The sequence below is a fragment of the Trematomus bernacchii genome, unplaced genomic scaffold (assembly GCF_902827165.1).
Source record: "Trematomus bernacchii unplaced genomic scaffold, fTreBer1.1, whole genome shotgun sequence".
In the NCBI taxonomy this organism is placed as follows: Eukaryota; Metazoa; Chordata; class Actinopteri; order Perciformes; family Nototheniidae; genus Trematomus; species Trematomus bernacchii.
Genome location: NW_022987580.1, coordinates 1306838 through 1325237, shown reverse-complemented (window position 1 = coordinate 1325237; position 18400 = coordinate 1306838). Strand labels below are relative to the sequence as shown.

At 39.2% G+C, this 18400-nt stretch overlaps 1 protein-coding gene across 1 annotated transcript in view; it reads right to left on the bottom strand.

Moving 5' to 3' along the window:
• LOC117479885 (tubulin-specific chaperone cofactor E-like protein) overlaps positions 1-16754 on the bottom strand; it is a 25330-nt gene extending 8576 nt beyond the window's left edge. Inside the window, exons 1-8 of the mRNA XM_034126996.1 lie at positions 16692-16754; positions 13783-13862; positions 11094-11245; positions 9700-9839; positions 7992-8173; positions 5724-5980; positions 2587-2713; positions 2384-2500 (exon numbers count right to left, since the gene is read on the bottom strand). Of these exons, the coding sequence (XP_033982887.1) occupies positions 2384-2500; positions 2587-2713; positions 5724-5980; positions 7992-8173; positions 9700-9839; positions 11094-11235 (965 nt within the window). The 5' untranslated portion in view covers positions 11236-11245; positions 13783-13862; positions 16692-16754. The remainder of the gene's footprint in view (positions 1-2383; positions 2501-2586; positions 2714-5723; positions 5981-7991; positions 8174-9699; positions 9840-11093; positions 11246-13782; positions 13863-16691) is intronic.
• Positions 16755-18400: the final 1646 nt, after the last annotated feature.

The following is an 18400-nucleotide window of genomic DNA, read 5'->3' as shown; positions in this document are numbered from 1 at the left end:
AGAAGGAAGTCATCATGTTATATTTATTTTAGGTCACATTTTTTTAGGTATCTAGTATTTGTAACAGATTACCAGAGGTTTGAGAAGTACTCAGATCTGGTACTTGAGTAAAAGTAGAAGTACTCAGATCTTGTTCTTGAGTAAAAGTAGAAGTACTCAGATCTGGTACTTGAGTAAAAGTAGAAGTACTCAGATCTTGTTCTTGAGTAAAAGTAGAAGTACTCAGATCTTGTACTTGAGTAAAAGTAGAAGTACTCAGATCTTGTACTTGAGTAAAAGTAGAAGTACTCAGATCTTGTTCTTGAGTAAAAGTAGAAGTACTCAGATCTTGTTCTTGAGTAAAAGTAGAAGTACTCAGATCTTGTACTTGAGTAAAAGTAGAAGTACTCAGATCTTGTACTTGAGTAAAAGTAGAAGTACTCAGATCTTGTACTTGAGTAAAAGTAGAAGTACTCAGATCTTGTTCTTGAGTAAAAGTAGAAGTACTCAGATCTTGTACTTGAGTAAAAGTAGAAGTACTCAGATCTTGTACTTGAGTAAAAGTAGAAGTACTCAGATCTTGTACTTGAGTAAAAGTAGAAGTACTCAGGTCTTGCACTTGAGTAAAAGTAGAAGTACTCAGGTCTTGTACTTGAGTAAAAGTAGAAGTACTCAGGTCTTGCACTTGAGTAAAAGTAGAAGTACTCAGATCTTGGGTTTTAGGAGCTATTTTATTTACTTACTTGATAGTTGTGTACTATACAGCCAAAGATAGTAACGCAGTGAAATGAGCCAAATATATATATACACAGGGTGTTAGCTGAAGATAATCTTTTCACACCCCTCCCTGTGAGATAGTAAAAACAGATGAGTATTTAAATAGACAACTGCAGTTTAAAAACAAAGTGTAAATACATCAGGGTTACAATTTGACTAGTTACCTGAAAGAGATGGAAATGAATCTGAGTATCACAATATTAAAGTACCTTATAACCAGAGGGGGGAGAAGTACTCGGATCTTGTACTTGAGTAAAAGTAGAAGTACCAGATCTTGTACTTGAGTAAAAGTAGAAGTACTCAGATCTTGTACTTGAGTAAAAGTAGAAGTACTCAGATCTTGTACTTGAGTAAAAGTAGAAGTACCAGATCTTGTACTTGAGTAAAAGTAGAAGTACTCAGATCTTGTACTTGAGTAAAAGTAGAAGTACTCAGATCTTGTACTTGAGTAAAAGTAGAAGTACTCAGGTCTTGTACTTGAGTAAAAGTAGAAGTACTCAGGTCTTGTACTTGAGTAAAAGTAGAAGTACTCAGATCTTGTACTTGAGTAAAAGTCGAAGTACTCAGATCTTGTACTTGAGTAAAAGTAGAAGTACTCAGATCTTGTACCTGAGTAAAAGTAGAAGTACTCAGATCTTGTACTTGAGTAAAAGTAGAAGTACTCAGATCTTGTACTTGAGTAAAAGTAGAAGTACTCAGATCTTGTTCTTGAGTAAAAGTAGAAGCACTCAGATCTTGTACTTGAGTAAAAGTAGAAGTACTCAGATCTTGTACTTGAGTAAAAGTAGAAGTACCAGATCTTGTACTTGAGTAAAGTAGAAGTACTCAGATCTTGTACTTGAGTAAAAGTAGAAGTACTCAGATCTTGTACTTGAGTAAAAGTAGAAGTACCAGATCTTGTACTTGAGTAAAAGTAGAAGTACTCAGATCTTGTACTTGAGTAAAAGTAGAAGTACCAGATCTTGTACTTGAGTAAAAGTAGAAGTACTCAGATCTTGTTCTTGAGTAAAAGTAGAAGTACTCAGGTCTTGTACTTGAGTAAAAGTAGAAGTACTCAGATCTTGTACTTGAGTAGAAGTAGAAGTACTCAGATCTTGTACTTGAGTAAAAGTAGAAGTACCAGAGAGTAGGAATACTCTGTTTCAGTAAAAGTCCTGTATTCAAAATGTTCCTCAAGTAAAAGTAGAAAAGTATTCTCATCAAAATATAGTGAAAGTACAGTAAAAGTAGTCATTGTGCAGATTGGTCCATTTCAGAATAATATATATGATATGTTTTATAATGATTGATCATGAAAGTGTTCTCAAAGCTGGTAAAGGTGCAGCTAGTTTGAATGACTTTGTATACTGCAGGGTAGCTTGTGGATTTACTCCAGGTGGAACTAAAGTCTGATTTAACACTTGGTTATATTTCACATCATTCATCCACATCTGAGAAGTAACTAAAGGTATTAAATACATGTAGTGGAGGAAAAGTACACCATTTACCTCTGAACTGTAGTGGAGGAGAAGTACAAAACAAGTACCTCAAAATTGTCCTTAAGTAGAGTACTTGAGTAAATGTACTTAGTTACTTTACACCACTGCAGATTACATGTTTAAAGTGACCCTCCAAACCCTGTGTTTACCTTTCTGGAAGTTCCTGTTTAGGGCAGTCCTGGTAGTGCCGGATGAAAAACCTCTCTGCATCTTCTCTGTCTCCGTGAGACACCATGCTGCCGTTCAGCAACACCACAGAGGGCAGCCTGAAGACAGGGACATTAAAAAGTATAGAGATTAGAGAGTAGATTCATGACAATGTGAATGTAATACGTGTGAAGCTCAGACTCACTGTGCTAAGAGGAGGCTACATCTCTCCTGGTCGGTGTAAGTCTTCAGGAGAGGAATCCCCTTCACTTTCACTTCCTTCAGCTTCGGGAAGAAATTCAGCCTCTCGATGTCCGTCCATTTGCTGAGTCCTGAATAACAAAACATCAGAGTTTTATTTAGGTCACACCATGTCTCTACTGTGACATGTCTCCAAGCTTTAATGTTCAAAAAGCTCTTTATTTTTCACAAAATGATGTTAAAGGGACTTATTTTCAGGTGTATATCAGTGTGTAGTGTATCTACTTTAAAGAGTCCTCTCCTGCTGATGTTCAGGTGTGTATCAGTCTGTAGTGTCTCTACTTTAAAGAGTCCTCTCCTGCTGATGTTCAGGTGTATATCAGTATGTAGTGTCTCTACTTTAAAGAGTCCTCTCCTGCTGATGTTCAGGTGTGTATCAGTCTGTAGTGTCTCTACTTTAAAGAGTCCTCTCCTGCTGATGTTCAGGTGTATATCAGTATGTAGTGTCTCTACTTTAAAGAGTCCTCTCCTGCTGATGTTCAGGTGTATATCAGTATGTAGTGTCTCTACTTTAAAGAGTCCTCTCCTGCTGATGTTCAGGTGTATATCAGTCTGTAGTGTCTCTACTTTAAAGAGTCCTCTCCTGCTGATGTTCAGGTGTATATCAGTATGTAGTGTCTCTACTTTAAAGAGTCCTCTCCTGCTGATGTTCAGGTGTATATCAGTATGTAGTGTCTCTACTTTAAAGAGTCCTCTCCTGCTGATGTTCAGGTGTATATCAGTATGTAGTGTCTCTACTTTAAAGAGTCCTCTCCTGCTGATGTTCAGGTGTATATCAGTATGTCGTGTCTCTACTTTAAAGAGTCCTCTCCTGCTGATGTTCAGGTGTATATCAGTATGTAGTGTCTCTACTTTAAAGAGTCCTCTCCTGCTGATGTTCAGGTGTATATCAGTATGTAGTGTCTCTACTTTAAAGAGTCCTCTCCTGCTGATGTTCAGGTGTATATCAGTATGTAGTGTCTCTACTTTAAAGAGTCCTCTCCTGCTGATGTTCAGGTGTATATCAGTATGTAGTGTCTCTACTTTAAAGAGTCCTCTCCTGCTGATGTTCAGGTGTATATCAGTATGTAGTGTCTCTACTTTAAAGAGTCCTCTTCTGCTGATGTTCAGGTGTATATCAGTATGTAGTGTCTCTACTTTAAAGAGTGCTCTCCTGCTGATGTTCAGGTGTATATCAGTATGTAGTGTCTCTACTTTAAAGAGTCCTCTCCTGCTGATGTTCAGGTGTATATCAGTATGTAGTGTCTCTACTTTAAAGAGTTCTCTCCTGCTGATGTTCAGGTGTATATCAGTATGTAGTGTCTCTACTTTAAAGAGTTCTCTCCTGCTGATGTTCAGGTGTATATCAGTATGTCGTGTCTCTACTTTAAAGAGTCCTCTCCTGCTGATGTTCAGGTGTATATCAGTATGTAGTGTCTCTACTTTAAAGAGTCCTCTCCTGCTGATCTTCAGGTGTATATCAGTATGTAGTGTCTCTACTTTAAAGAGTCCTCTCCTGCTGATGTTCAGGTGTATATCAGTATGTAGTGTCTCTACTTTAAAGAGTCCTCTCCTGCTGATGTTCAGGTGTATATCAGTATGTAGTGTCTCTACTTTAAAGAGTCCTCTCCTGCTGATGTTCAGGTGTATATCAGTATGTAGTGTCTCTACTTTAAAGAGTCCTCTCCTGCTGATGTTCAGGTGTATATCAGTATGTAGTGTCTCTTCTTTAAAGAGTCCTCTCCTGCTGATGTTCAGGTGTATATCAGTATGTCGTGTCTCTACTTTAAAGAGTCCTCTCCTGCTGATGTTCAGGTGTATATCAGTATGTCGTGTCTCTACTTTAAAGAGTCCTCTGGTGCTGATGTTCAGGTGTATATCAGTATGTAGTGTCTCTACTTTAAAGAGTCCTCTCCTGCTGATGTTCAGGTGTATATCAGTATGCAGTGTCTCTACTTTAAAGAGTCCTCTCCTGCTGATGTTCAGGTGTATATCAGTATGCAGTGTCTCTACTTTAAAGAGTCCTCTACTGCTGATGTTCAGGTGTATATCAGTATGTAGTGTCTCTACTTTAAAGAGTCCTCTCCTGCTGATGTTCAGGTGTATATCAGTATGTAGGTTCTCTACTTTAAAGAGTCCTCTCCTGCTGATGTTCAGGTGTATATCAGTATGTAGTGTCTCTACTTTAAAGAGTCCTCTCCTGCTGATGTTCAGGTGTATATCAGTATGTAGTGTCTCTACTTTAAAGAGTCCTCTCCTGCTGATGTTCAGGTGTATATCAGTATGTAGTGTCTCTACTTTAAAGAGTCCTCTCCTGCTGATGTTCAGGTGTATATCAGTATGTAGTGTCTCTACTTTAAAGAGTCCTCTCCTGCTGATGTTCAGGTGTATATCAGTATGTAGTGTCTCTACTTTAAAGAGTCCTCTCCTGCTGATGTTCAGGTGTATATCAGTATGTAGTGTCTCTACTTTAAAGAGTCCTCTCCTGCTGATGACCAGGTGTATATCAGTATGTAGTGTCTCTACTTTAAAGAGTCCTCTCCTGCTGATGTTCAGGTGTATATCAGTATGTAGTGTCTCTACTTTAAAGAGTCCTCTCCTGCTGATGTTCAGGTGTATATCAGTATGTAGTGTCTCTACTTTAAAGAGTCCTCTCCTGCTGATGTTCAGGTGTATATCAGTATGTAGTGTCTCTACTTTAAGAGTCCTCTCCTGCTGATGTTCAGGTGTATATCAGTATGTAGTGTCTCTACTTTAAAGAGTCCTCTCCTGCTGATGTTCAGGTGTATATCAGTATGTAGTGTCTCTACTTTAAAGAGTCCTCTCCTGCTGATGTTCAGGTGTATATCAGTATGTAGTGTCTCTACTTTAAAGAGTCCTCTCCTGCTGATGTTCAGGTGTATATCAGTATGTAGTGTCTCTACTTTAAAGAGTCCTCTCCTGCTGATGTTCAGGTGTATATCAGTATGTAGTGTCTCTACTTTAAAGAGTCCTCTCCTGCTGATGTTCAGGTGTATATCAGTATGTAGTGTCTCTACTTTAAAGAGTCCTCTCCTGCTGATGTTCAGGTGTATATCAGTATGTAGTGTCTCTTCTTTAAACCTGAGTTGTTGAGGTTGATGCTCCTCAGATGGGGGAAAAGGCGCTGCAGAGTTTCTGGAGAGTCGCCCACACAGTCCACGCTGTTGTTGGCCAGAACCAGCGTGTTCAGACTCGGGTAAATCTGCCCAAACTTCCTGACTTCCTTCCACTCCTTCAGCTGGTTGTCTGTGATCTGCAGCAGGCGCAGAGACGGACAGGAAGTCTGCGACTCGGACACGGTGTTGAAGCCGTTCAGACACAAGAAAAGCTCCTCCAGCCTGAAGGAGGATGGGAATATGTTAGAGTTAAATACAAACAGGTACAATTTCAGCAGCACTTTAAATTCGACAAGCAGGTCAGCACCGTAGTCAAATCCTGCTTTTTTTAAATAAGACTATTGGCCAAAACCAAGTTGTATTTATCTTTTAAAGACTTGGAAAGGGTTATTAACGCCTTTGTAACCTCGAGACTGGACTATTGTAACGCTCTGTATGTGGGTATGGACCAGGCCTCAATTAAACGCCTGCAGCTAGTCCAGAACGCTGCTGCACGTCTTCTGACTGGCCACAAAAAGCGTGACCACATCACCCCTATTCTGGCCTCACTACACTGGCTTCCAGTTCGGTTCAGAATTGATTTTAAAATCCTTGTATTTGTTTTTAAAGCCCTAAATGGGCTGGCTCCGGCCTATATAGCTGAACTCCTCCAGCGCTACACCCCAGCCAGAGCTTTAAGGTCTGCTGACCAGCTGCTGCTGGTAGTGCCCAAGACCAGGCTCAAAACCCGAGGGCACCGAGCCTTCTCAGCAGCTGGCCCGAGGCTCTGGAACACTCTGCCCCTCCATGTGAGGTCGGCCCAGACCCTAGGGGGTTCTTAGATCATCACTAAAGACTCACTTCTTCTCTCTGGCCTTCTAGTCAGAGCGGAGCACGACTCCTGACTTTTCCTTGTGTTTTTGTTTTTTATATTTCTGTTGTAAATTATTGTCTTTTATTGTGATTGTAGTAATGTGTTTTTATTACATGGACAGCACTTTGGCTCGACCAAAAATCGCTTTTAAATGTGTTATATAAATAAAACTTGATTTGATTTGAGGTACAATAAAACCTTATTTAAGTTATTTCCTCCTTTCATTAAAAATGAATGAAATTGAGATATTTATACGACTATAAGAGGTTGAATACTGTATATGTCCAATAAAAGATAAAACAACTTATAATAGAGTAAGAATATGTAAATAAATATAACAGGCTAAAGCAAGAATGTGCAATTAAAATATAAAATAAAGATATGTATATAAACATAAGAGGCTAAACAAAAAATCCAATAAAGGATTAAATAAAATGCAAATATTTATTAAAACATAAGAATTTAAAGGTCACCTATCATGCTATTTTTAGGCAATAGCATAGGTCTCAGAAATATACAAATATATAAAAAACATGTCTATGAAGTGTTTTGCTCCAAACACCAAACAGATCACCCATTCTAGCCATGCCTCATATCCCTCTATTTCACTTCCTGTTTCTAAAGTGCTGATTTTATGTATAAAGCTTTAAAAGAGGAGGGGTCTGAGCTCATGCGGGACCCTGCAGCTACTGTCTAAACTAAATACTGCCGTGATGAAACACCATATCATGGATTATCAAGGATTCTCTCTGAAACAGTATGGAGCTCAAAGGCTTTCTCTCTTGCCGGTTATACCACAAGGTGAGTTCCTTTTTATTTCCTGCTTCTTCACACACATGCTCTCCAGTACAGGTTAGCTCTGAGTGTTAGCGATGCTAATGTAAACACCGACCATATTACGTCCAAAACAGTCGGGCATTGTTTCTGATAGCAACGTTTCTGATAGGGCCGTGGGTCCACATTTCAGATATTACGTCATATCGGACGCAAATCTGGATCAGCTCCGTTGTAGCCCCGTTTTTAGAGATTTAGGTACGGAGGAAAAGAGAGAGGGTTTTATTTCCTGACGCTGCGTGAGTTCCCCGACACACCGGGGACACACCGGGGACACACCGGGGACACACCGGGGACACACCGGGGACACACCGGGGACACATCTTTATGTAGAGAAGACATAAAAAAAGTGCATTTTGCATGATAGGTCCCCTTTAAATAAACAAATAAACAAAATAAGCATCAAATGTTCACTGGTCTCTTCTTACTTCACTGTCGAGCCATTTCATCAAAACACCTCAAAGACGCTTTGACAGAGAATAACACAAAAACGAAGAAAATACATAAAGAGACAAACAAAACGTAAATCAGTTACACGTCACTTACTCAGGTGTGTGTTTGGTGAGTGTGTGTACGGTGTCCCAGCTGATGTGTGTGTTGATGAGGACGAGCTGACGGACTCTGGAGAACACCTCGGCCATGCAGGGCTCCAGCTGAACGCCCATCAGAGGGTTCATGCTCAGGTTCAGGAAGTCCAGGTGGGGGATGTTGGAAACGATGGCGCAGATCTGGCAACCAACGAGTAAATAACAAAACCTGAGAGCAGTGTTTCTCAAACGTTTTCATACCAAGGACCCCCTAACCTTAGAGCAGTGTTTCTCAAACGTTTTCATACCAAGGACCCCCTAACTTTAGAGCAGTGTTTCTCAAACGTTTTCATACCAAGGACCCCCTAACCTTAGAGCAGTGTTTCTCAAACGTTTTCATACCAAGGACCCCCTAACCTTAGAGCAGTGTTTCTCAAACGTTTTCATACCAAGGACCCCCTAACTTTAGAGCAGTGTTTCTCAAACGTTTTCATACCAAGGACCCCCTAACCTTAGAGCAGTGTTTCTCAAACGTTTTCATACCAAGGACCCCCTAACCTTAGAGCAGTGTTTCTCAAACTTTACCCCCTAACTCCCCAAATATCCAGAAACAAAAAGGCCTGCTCACCACTCCAACAGTTGATGACAAATGACAGCCTAATAATGACAGCTTAGCGTGACCTACGTCGCCTCGTTCACACATTGAATCAACAATACAAATACAACTACGGATTCTACAAGCATTTCGTTCGTATGCGATTTTAAATGCTAACAGGTTTTACACCTCATATGAAATGTAGACTACATTTATTACCAGGGTCTATGCAGGAATCCTGAAATCAGATGTAAAACCTTTTAAGACCTTTTTTAAGACCCTTTCCACACATTTTAAGACCTCATCTCCACTTTGAGTTTTAACCGGTTACCTTGGCGACACACTTCACCTCACATTGACTATATACAGTATTGATTGTCCTTCCTCCTTATCTTCCAACCATTTGGACGCAGACTTGCATTTCCCCATAACGATGTTGTTTAACAACCGGCGTAAACGGACCTTCGCGTGCTATCAAGCAGTGAGCGTGATGTCCTGTTCAGATGACGTCAAACCCAACGGGATGCCATAAATAAACTACACAGAATCTCACTACACACCTACGCAATGATTACATTCAGGCACACTGTAGAATACAACCTCTTTGGACAATTTATATACTGATTGGAAACTAGCTACAAAATGTAATACCTTGGAAAATGCCGTTTAATACTTTTTAATAGCCTTCATTTTCGCTAAATTGATTGATCAACTTTTAATACTTTTTAAGACCTCGCGGACGCCCTGTTTACGGAGTTTATGTCCGAGCCAACAGACTCACAGATCGTTTTCTACTGAGATATATTCAAAAGCACAGCATGTAGTACGACACAAACCTCCGCTGTGGATTTTCTAAACTAAATACAGTAAACTGGTTGCAGGCCCAAGTTTAACATTTCAACAAGTTAATTATTTACACTGTTCCATTTATTTAGCATTGTTTACGCACTCATTGACTGCGTGTCTCTGTTGCCCCCCATACTAGTCATTTTTAAACAATTTGAAAAACACTTTGAATTTATTATTTATTCATTTAAAGTGTCACCAATATACTCACAGACCACACTTTGGGAAACACTGCCTTAGAGGAAACCTTCAGAATAAAAAGAACGTATTGTACGATCGCCCCTACCTCTTCCCAGTCTTTGAGCTGATTTTGGGACAGGTCCAGCTCGGCCACGTGAACACAGAACGCTGCGATGTCGGACCGATCTCCAGCTTTATTGATCCCAGAGTCGCTCAGAACGAGAGAACAGGGCAGGAAGAGGCGGTCTGCAAAACAAAAAGTGAGGTTTTATTCAGAGGCTTCAAACGCTCCGATTTATAGCTAATTATTAAACAGCTTAGTTGAATACTCGATTCTGATTGGTCAATATGGACATTCCAGAAGTCTGCTATTCAAAAAAGAAAGAAAGAAGAAGACAGACAGGAAGTAAACACTAAAGGGAACAGCAGAAGAAGAAAGACAGGAAGTAAACACTAAAGGGAACAGCAGAAGAAGACAGACAAGAAGTAAACACTAAAGGGAACAGCAGAAGAAGACAGACAGGAAGTAAACATTAAAGGGAACAGCAGAAGACAGACAGGAAGTACACACTAAAGGGAACAGCAGAAGAAGACAGACAGGAAGTAAACACTAAAGGGAACAGCAGAAGAAGACAGACAGGAAGTAAACACTAAAGGGAACAGCAGAAGAAGACAGACAGGAAGTAAACACTAAAGGGAACAGCAGAAGAAGACGGACAGGAAGTAAACACTAAAGGGAACAGCAGAAGAAGACAGACAGGAAGTAAACACTAAAGGGAACAGCAGAAGAAGACAGACAGGAAGTAAACACTAAAGGGAACAGTAGAAGAAGACAGACAGGAAGTAAACACTAAAGGGAACAGCAGAAGAAGACAGACAGGAAGTAAACACTAACGGCAACAGCAGAAGAAGACAGACAGGAAGTAAACACTAAAGGGAACAGCAGAAGAAGACAGACAGGAAGTAAACACTAAAGGGAACAGTAGAAGAAGACAGACAGGAAGTAAACACTAAAGGGAACAGCAGAAGAAGACAGACAGGAAGTAAACACTAAAGGGAACAGCAGAAGAAGACAGACAGGAAGTAAACACTAACGGGAACAGCAGAAGAAGACAGACAGGAAGTAAACACTAAAGGGAACAGCAGAAGAAGACAGACAGGAAGTAAACACTAAAGGGAACAGCAGAAGAAGAAAGACAGGAAGTAAACACTAAAGGGAACAGCAGAAGAAGAAAGACAGGAAGTAAAGGGAACAGCAGAAGAAGAAAGACAGGAAGTAAAGGGAACAGTAGAAGAAGACGGACAGGAAGTAAACACTAAACGGAACACCAGAAGAAGATCTATTTTCCTTCTCTCCCTTGATCCTCCTTAGCAACAGTGTGTTATGCTTAGCAACAGTGTGTTATCGAGTGTTAAACACTTCTGAATTGTCGCAATTGACCAATCAGAATCGAGCATTCAACCAAGCCGTGTAACATGATTCTCTGCCTGTTTTCACACCTTTGACGGGGGACCCTGGCAGGCTGGGCATCACCATGACTCCCTGGCCGTAGGGGAAGTTATCCGGGCTATATTTCTCGCTGAGGACTTGGACGAAGGTGCGGCTCTCCTCTTCATCAGAGGACGTCTCCATGGTGTCCATGGTCCAGGCCCTGAGAACAGAGAAACAGAGAAACAGCTGGGTCAGTTCCCTTCATCTCTCTGGTGTTTATTGATGTGGAATTATACAGAAAAGCCCAAAACATTTACCCATCTCTACACACATTTATTTCTGATTTAGTTCATAAGGCCCTCTGTTTGAATTCATTTAATGAACACTGATATGATGTGATGATGAAACATTGTCAGTCAATTTGAGAAAGCTCACTGTGTATTTTTATAACTTTTGATTTGTCTACTGCAAGTGGTCACAGTCACAGTTGTTTAAAGAATCGTCGTGGGAAAGCTACTGTTATTAAATACTGTGTACTGTTTTTATTCTCATAAAAATACCAAAATTAGACTAATTTGTCTTCCTCCTCTGACTGTGAGACTCTCTGACTGTGAGACTCTCTGACTGTGAGACTCTCTGACTGTGAGACTCACTGACTGTGAGACTCACTGACTGTGAGACTCTCTGACTGTGAGACTCACTGACTGTGAGACTCTCTGACTGTGAGACTCACTGACTGTGAGACTCACTGACTGTGAGACTCACTGACTGTGAGACTCACTGACTGTGAGACTCACTGACTGTGAGACTCTCTGACTGTGAGACTCACTGACTGTGAGACTCACTGACTGTGAGACTCTCTGACTGTGAGACTCACTGACTGTGAGACTCACTGACTGTGAGACTCACTGACTGTGAGACTCACTGAAGTGAGACTCTCTGACTGTGAGACTCACTGACTGTGAGACTCACTGACTGTGAGACTCTCTGACTGTGAGACTCTCTGACTGTGAGACTCACTGACTGTGAGACTCACTGACTGTGAGACTCTCTGACTGTGAGACTCACTGGAGACTCACCTGACTGTGAGACTCACTGACTGTGAGACCTCTACTGACTGGTGAGACTCCTCACTGACTGTGAGACTCACTGACTGTGAGACTCTCTGACTGTGAGACTCACTGACTGTGAGACTCTCTGACTGTGAGACTCACTGACTGTGAGACTCTCTGACTGTGAGACTCACTGACTGTGAGACTCTCTGACTGTGAGACTCTCTGACTGTGAGACTCACTGACTGTGAGACTCACTGACTGTGAGACTCACTGACTGTGAGACTCACTGACTGTGAGACTCACTGACTGTGAGACTCTCTGACTGTGAGACTCACCACCCAAGTAATCGTATCAATGATGTTTATGGAGTATTTAAAAACGAGTCACATATCTACAGTATTGTAATGTTTAGCAAATTAAGGCCAGTGAGGAGAAATTGTATTTTTTCCTGAACGCTAGCATCCTTTTTCAATAGTTTTCCAACCATTAACCGTTTTCAAATTGTTTCCGGTTGCTTTGAGCGACTTTAGTTCAAATTCTCGCTGGTGACGTCACTTTTCAGGCACACATTAAAACATATAACATTCATTAAATACTTCCTGTTTCTCAGGATAAATGTAGTCCTCTATGACGTAAAGCGGCGCACACACACACACACACACACACACACACACACACACACACACACACACACACACACACACACACACACACACACACACACACACACACACACACACACACACACACACACACCACACACACACACACACACACACACACACACACACACACACACACACACACACACACACACACACACACACACACACACACACACACACACACACACACACACACACACACACACACACACACACACACACACACACTGTGACAGCACTGACAGCAGCAGGTGTACAGAGACACAAACACACCTGTTCCTGCTCAAAGTCATTCTGTGTAGCCGACCAATCGATTAGTTGAATCAATAAATGAATTAGTTGTAATGTTGACAAATTAATTGATCGAGGGAAAAATAGGCCAAAATGTAGCTTCTCATATAAATACACAAGAACTAAAAACGAAGTGACAAAATACAGTGACTTGTTAAATTGAAGGCAGATTTGAAAAGAGGTAGTGTTGTATAGAAATAAGGAAAGGCTCACAGTATTAAACAGATTAAGATATTGCTGTATTCAATGTGGCATAAATATTTGGTAATGTCAGCTTTAAGTTGTTTTATCATGAAGCTTAAGAGTAGGTAAGAGTATGCAGTGATGCTATTCATTTATTCTGTTCAAGTTCTCTTTCCTGACTCAATGCATGCTGCACAAATAAATAAGTACAAAAAGACAATTGTATTTGGTTTGCTTAGTGTGTCAGCATGATTCCTGATTCGTCCCCATTTGAATAAAACTTGGTGTTAGGGTGTAGCTTTGGCCAAGGACGCCTTTTACATATTGGATTTTTATCTGAATTAAGGTGCAAATACCTGTGTTATCATTCACTTTTGGACAAAGCCTTGACTGCTCTCTCTCCATGATGATTTCTAGTGAATTATAACGACATAATTCATAACGATATAACCTCGGCCCCGGTCTCACCCCGATCAGCCCTATCAGTTTCTGATCATCTTAAACTGTGTCCGATGTTTCTGTCAGGGATCGTTTCTGATTTCACAGATTGCTACGACTCATACCTCTGATGTAGCAGAGACCAAAGGGGAGCTTGTCTTCAGCGTCACCTCCGATCACATCGTCTCCACGGCCGCTGAGAGAACTGTGGAACAAGAGGAAAAACACCAGTTCAACTGGGTTTGGGAACCAGAGGAAAGTACATAAACTGTCTTTAAGGTAAATGAAAAGACACAGAAAGATCATATTTGGAACTAAACTCATTTGAATTGGGACGAACTCTTCTTCGGTTTTCTGCACTCAACATCCACAAATATGGAAACAAAATACTTATTTGGGATGTTGAGTGTAGCTGCGAGGAAAGCAATCACAAAGAAATGGCTCAAACCAAACGGCCCATCTATAGAGGATTGGTACGATATCATTCATGACATCTTTGTAATAGAAAGAATAACCTTCTCTATGAGGAACTCGTCCCCCACTTCAAGTATCTTGGAGTCATACTGGACTCGAACTTGACTTTTAAGAAACATATCAAGAAAGTATCCAATAACGTTAAATTCAACTTGCAAAATGTTAAACAAATGAGACCTTTCTTAACTATCAATGCTGCAAAGTCATACCTCCACTGTATGATTATATCCCACATTGAATACTGTTTGACAAACGGGTCGCTTGCTTGTGCCACAAACCTGAAACCTATAGAACAGCTGAGAGAGAGAGCTATCAAGGTGTTTGACAGAGTATCTGTATTTTCACTTCATTCTGAAATGTTATTGTCTCTGCTTACTTACTTAATTTCCCTGTATGTGTACTTCTGTAAATGTTTTATTTTATTTTAAATACTATGTGCACACCTTTTTATCTCATAGTGTGTGATTTGTATTTGTAGTCTCTATCTATACTTTGCTGTAACAATGTAAACTTCCCCTCTATGGGACCAATGAAGGAATTCTGGTGCTCTGTACTGGCATCAAAATATACTTTAAGTACAAAAAGTAGTAATTTTCCAGTATGGCCTATATCAGATTTAAACATATAAAATGTTGTGTTATAATTATTAATCCATTCATGTCAGTGTTGTAAAGGTGGGATTCTTCAAATGACTTGATATACTGCTGAGTATCTTAACATATAATAATACATTATGATTTATTAGTTAATTTATATTCTGTGTTATAAATCCATACCTGGAAAGTAGCTTGTAAGTTATGGTATAAAGTAGCATAACATGAAAATACTCAAGTGAAGTACATGTACCTCAAAATGGTACTTAAGTACAGTACTAAAGTAAATGTACTTTACACCTCTGTCAATATCATATTATATTTCTCTGCTCACCAGCTACACGTCTGAGTGTTTTCTTCAGATCGTCATATATTGACCAAGCAGTTTGGTTTCATAACAAAAGTCCAACTTTAAAAATACGCTCACTACTGCCCCCGTGGTGCGACTGACAATACTGAACCAAATACAAGAACTACAGTTATACATAAAGTTAAGACTCGTCTTATATTGTTGTTTTAATGCCGAGTGAAACGGAAAGTCAGGAGGATTTAAGAAAAGTCAGAATTATAAATGTACGTGTTATATTCAGTTGCTAGAGGCTAATACAACGTTAAATTAAGAGGTTTTTAAACTGAGTTCGGCAAGGCATTATGCAAAGAAATATAGATTTACATAAAGTAACAACTCGCGTTTTAAGGTTGTTTTAATGCCGAATTAAACGTTGAATCGTGACGATTCGGGAAAAGTCAGAATTATTATTGTATTACTTATACGTTTAGTAGCATCCAATGCAACGTTACATTTAGATGGTTTTTTAACGCTGGGTAACTGGCAATAATGCTGAACTAAATAAGATAATTACAGTTTTTCATACAAAAACGACTCGCGTGTTATTACGATTTTAATGCCGAATTAAACAGCGATCCATGACGATTAGGAGAAAGTCCAAATGATTAATGTACGTCTTATATACGCCTAAGAGCATCCAATTCAACGTAACATTTAGAGGTTTTTCAACGCTGTGTAACTGGCGACAATGATTAACCAAATGTGAAAATACAGTTTTACATAAAGAAACGATCGCTTCTTATTGTTATTTTAATGCCGAATTGAAGGGCGAACCATGACGATTCAGGAAACGTCAAAAATAATAACTGTACGTGTGATATTTGCTTGCAAGGAACAAATAGAACGTTACATTTTGAGTTTTTTTCACGCTGTTAATGGCAACAATGCTGAACCAAATAACAGTTTTTCATAAAGAAACGGCTTGCGTTTTATTACTATTTTAATGCCGAATTAAACTGCAAGCCATGACGATTCGAATAAAGTCAAAAGTATAACTGTACGTGTTTTATCCACTTGCTAGTAGCTAATACAATGTTAAATTAAGAGGACGTTTTGTAACTGGCGACAATGCACAACCAAATGCAAGAATAACAGTTTTACACAAAGCAACGACTATAATTGATGTGTTGTTTTAATACCGAATTATACTGCAAATAATGCCGATTCAAGAAAAGTCAAAATGATAACTGTATGTGTTATATTCATTTGCAAAGAGCTAATACAATGTTACATTAAGAGGTTTTTCAACGGAGTTTTGCAATGCATTCTGCTCGCAAGATAAGTAGTGCAGATTTGGGGGGGGGGGGCAGCTGGTTACGAAACAGGCCTGTCTGCGAATCTCCCTCATGCAAATGTACCAACATAACATTATTAACATCGACATTTTAAAAAGAAACCATGGGAATATTATGAATTTCACATTTGAACGCTTTTAACATGACTGTCACTGCGAAATGTGTGTTTCAAGTACATGTTTTACGGAAAAATCTTTTTTTTTAGATGTAATATTGTGCTAAAGTCGATGCTTTATGATGAGTTTTAAAGCAGACATCTTATATTATTATTAATGCAGTATTTTGTCACTGATACGCTCTTGTTATGAGACCATTTCACTCACCGTCTCCGGAACCTCGATGTTTGTTTTTGTTGTTTTTCGGTTAGTTGACAGTTTAAGACCCGCCCCCTCTCCCGGATGTGACGTAGTTTAAATGTCTTGTTTTTTTCCTGTCCTTTCCTCAATGTTAAAAAAACAACACAGAAATCCACGAAATATATAAATAAATCCCACATTTCTGAGGTTTAATGTTTGAATCCAAATCATATTGACAATGTTATACTATAAATACTTATATTGTCTATATAAATATATAATAAATACCCAAATAAGGCTTGTTTACATTTGAATTTTGTGCAGAAATAGAAGGATATCCATTATTTACATTATATAAAAACATGACATCCAAAACTAATCAACCAAACGTTTATAAATATGTGCATTTTCTAGCCTTTTCAAGTAAATTGCATCGAAAAATAAGACATTTTTCCTCTTTTTTTTTATTCTGGGGGATTTTGTACAGATATGCCACATTTTATAAATGATAAACCGGGTATTTAATGCACAGATTAATTCATTTGATGCTCAAAACTCAACTCAATTTATGATCCAATTCTAACACTATGGGCCTTTCTCATTTCTCTAATTCCCCTCCTCGACTCCTCGACTCCTCCTCGACTCCTCGATTCCCCTCCTCGACTCCTATCCGTGTTCACACCGGACGCGATGCGAATATTCGCTTCGCTCTAATCGCTCGAGTGAATCTTGGACTAAATTGAATGTACAACGTTTATCAAATATTTGTATTTTATTGCAATTGCTTTTAGTTAGTGCAGAAATAGAAGTATATCAGTTAGTATAAAAGTATGAAATTAAGTATTTATCAGACAAATTGTTGTATTTTTTTGCTTGCTTTCACTTTGTAATGTTATTTATTTGTATTTAAATGTTGTTGCTGAATTTGGTTAAAACTGCTCATAGAATATGCAAAATCTTTATCTACAAGTCAAAGGAACTCAATTAGGAAAGTAAGTGCAACTGTAAGACATCATACTATAGAAATACAGTACTACCTGAAATGTATAGTATAAGTACTATACATGTGCTGCCAGCAGATGGCAGAGTTGGTGCGTACTCTTCTTTAAAGGGTAAACAAAAAAGGGAATACCATCAATTGTTTTGGAAATTGCAACATTTTAAAATACTTTGCCAAATATAAAAAGTCCTGCCTTTGCAATTATACTTTAGTTAAGTAATAAAGAGTAAAATCAGCTAAGTTAACTTAAAGTATTAGTATCACGAGTCCAAAGTCCAAAAGCAGCGACCCACCCTGGAGCACCATGGCTTCAATAATGCAACCTTTTACCCAGAAACCCAAAGTGAGAGCATAGGAACAATTGAAATCAGAAAAAGTTATTATTATTATTATTATTGGCGCATGAATCACATTTTTGAGGGCCTTAACCTGCTGCCAAAGTCGACCTTATTTTGCAGGATTGTCCGGACTGGTGAAAGGTTTGATATTTGAAGTGATCTCGTTATCGGTCGAGGCAAAAAGGCTCTATTGCCCGGTGGTAAGATTGTTAGCGTTTTATTAAAGGCATCATAAAACCCCAGATTGGCACTCGTGGGAAACTGTAAGCACACGGCGCATTAGTGAATTAGCAAGTATAAGGCATTTTAGAAGTGATTTAGACAAAGACATAATGTAAATATTGAAAATGACTTATAGCCAAAGACAAAAGATGTTACTCTTCGGTGTCAAATCCCAA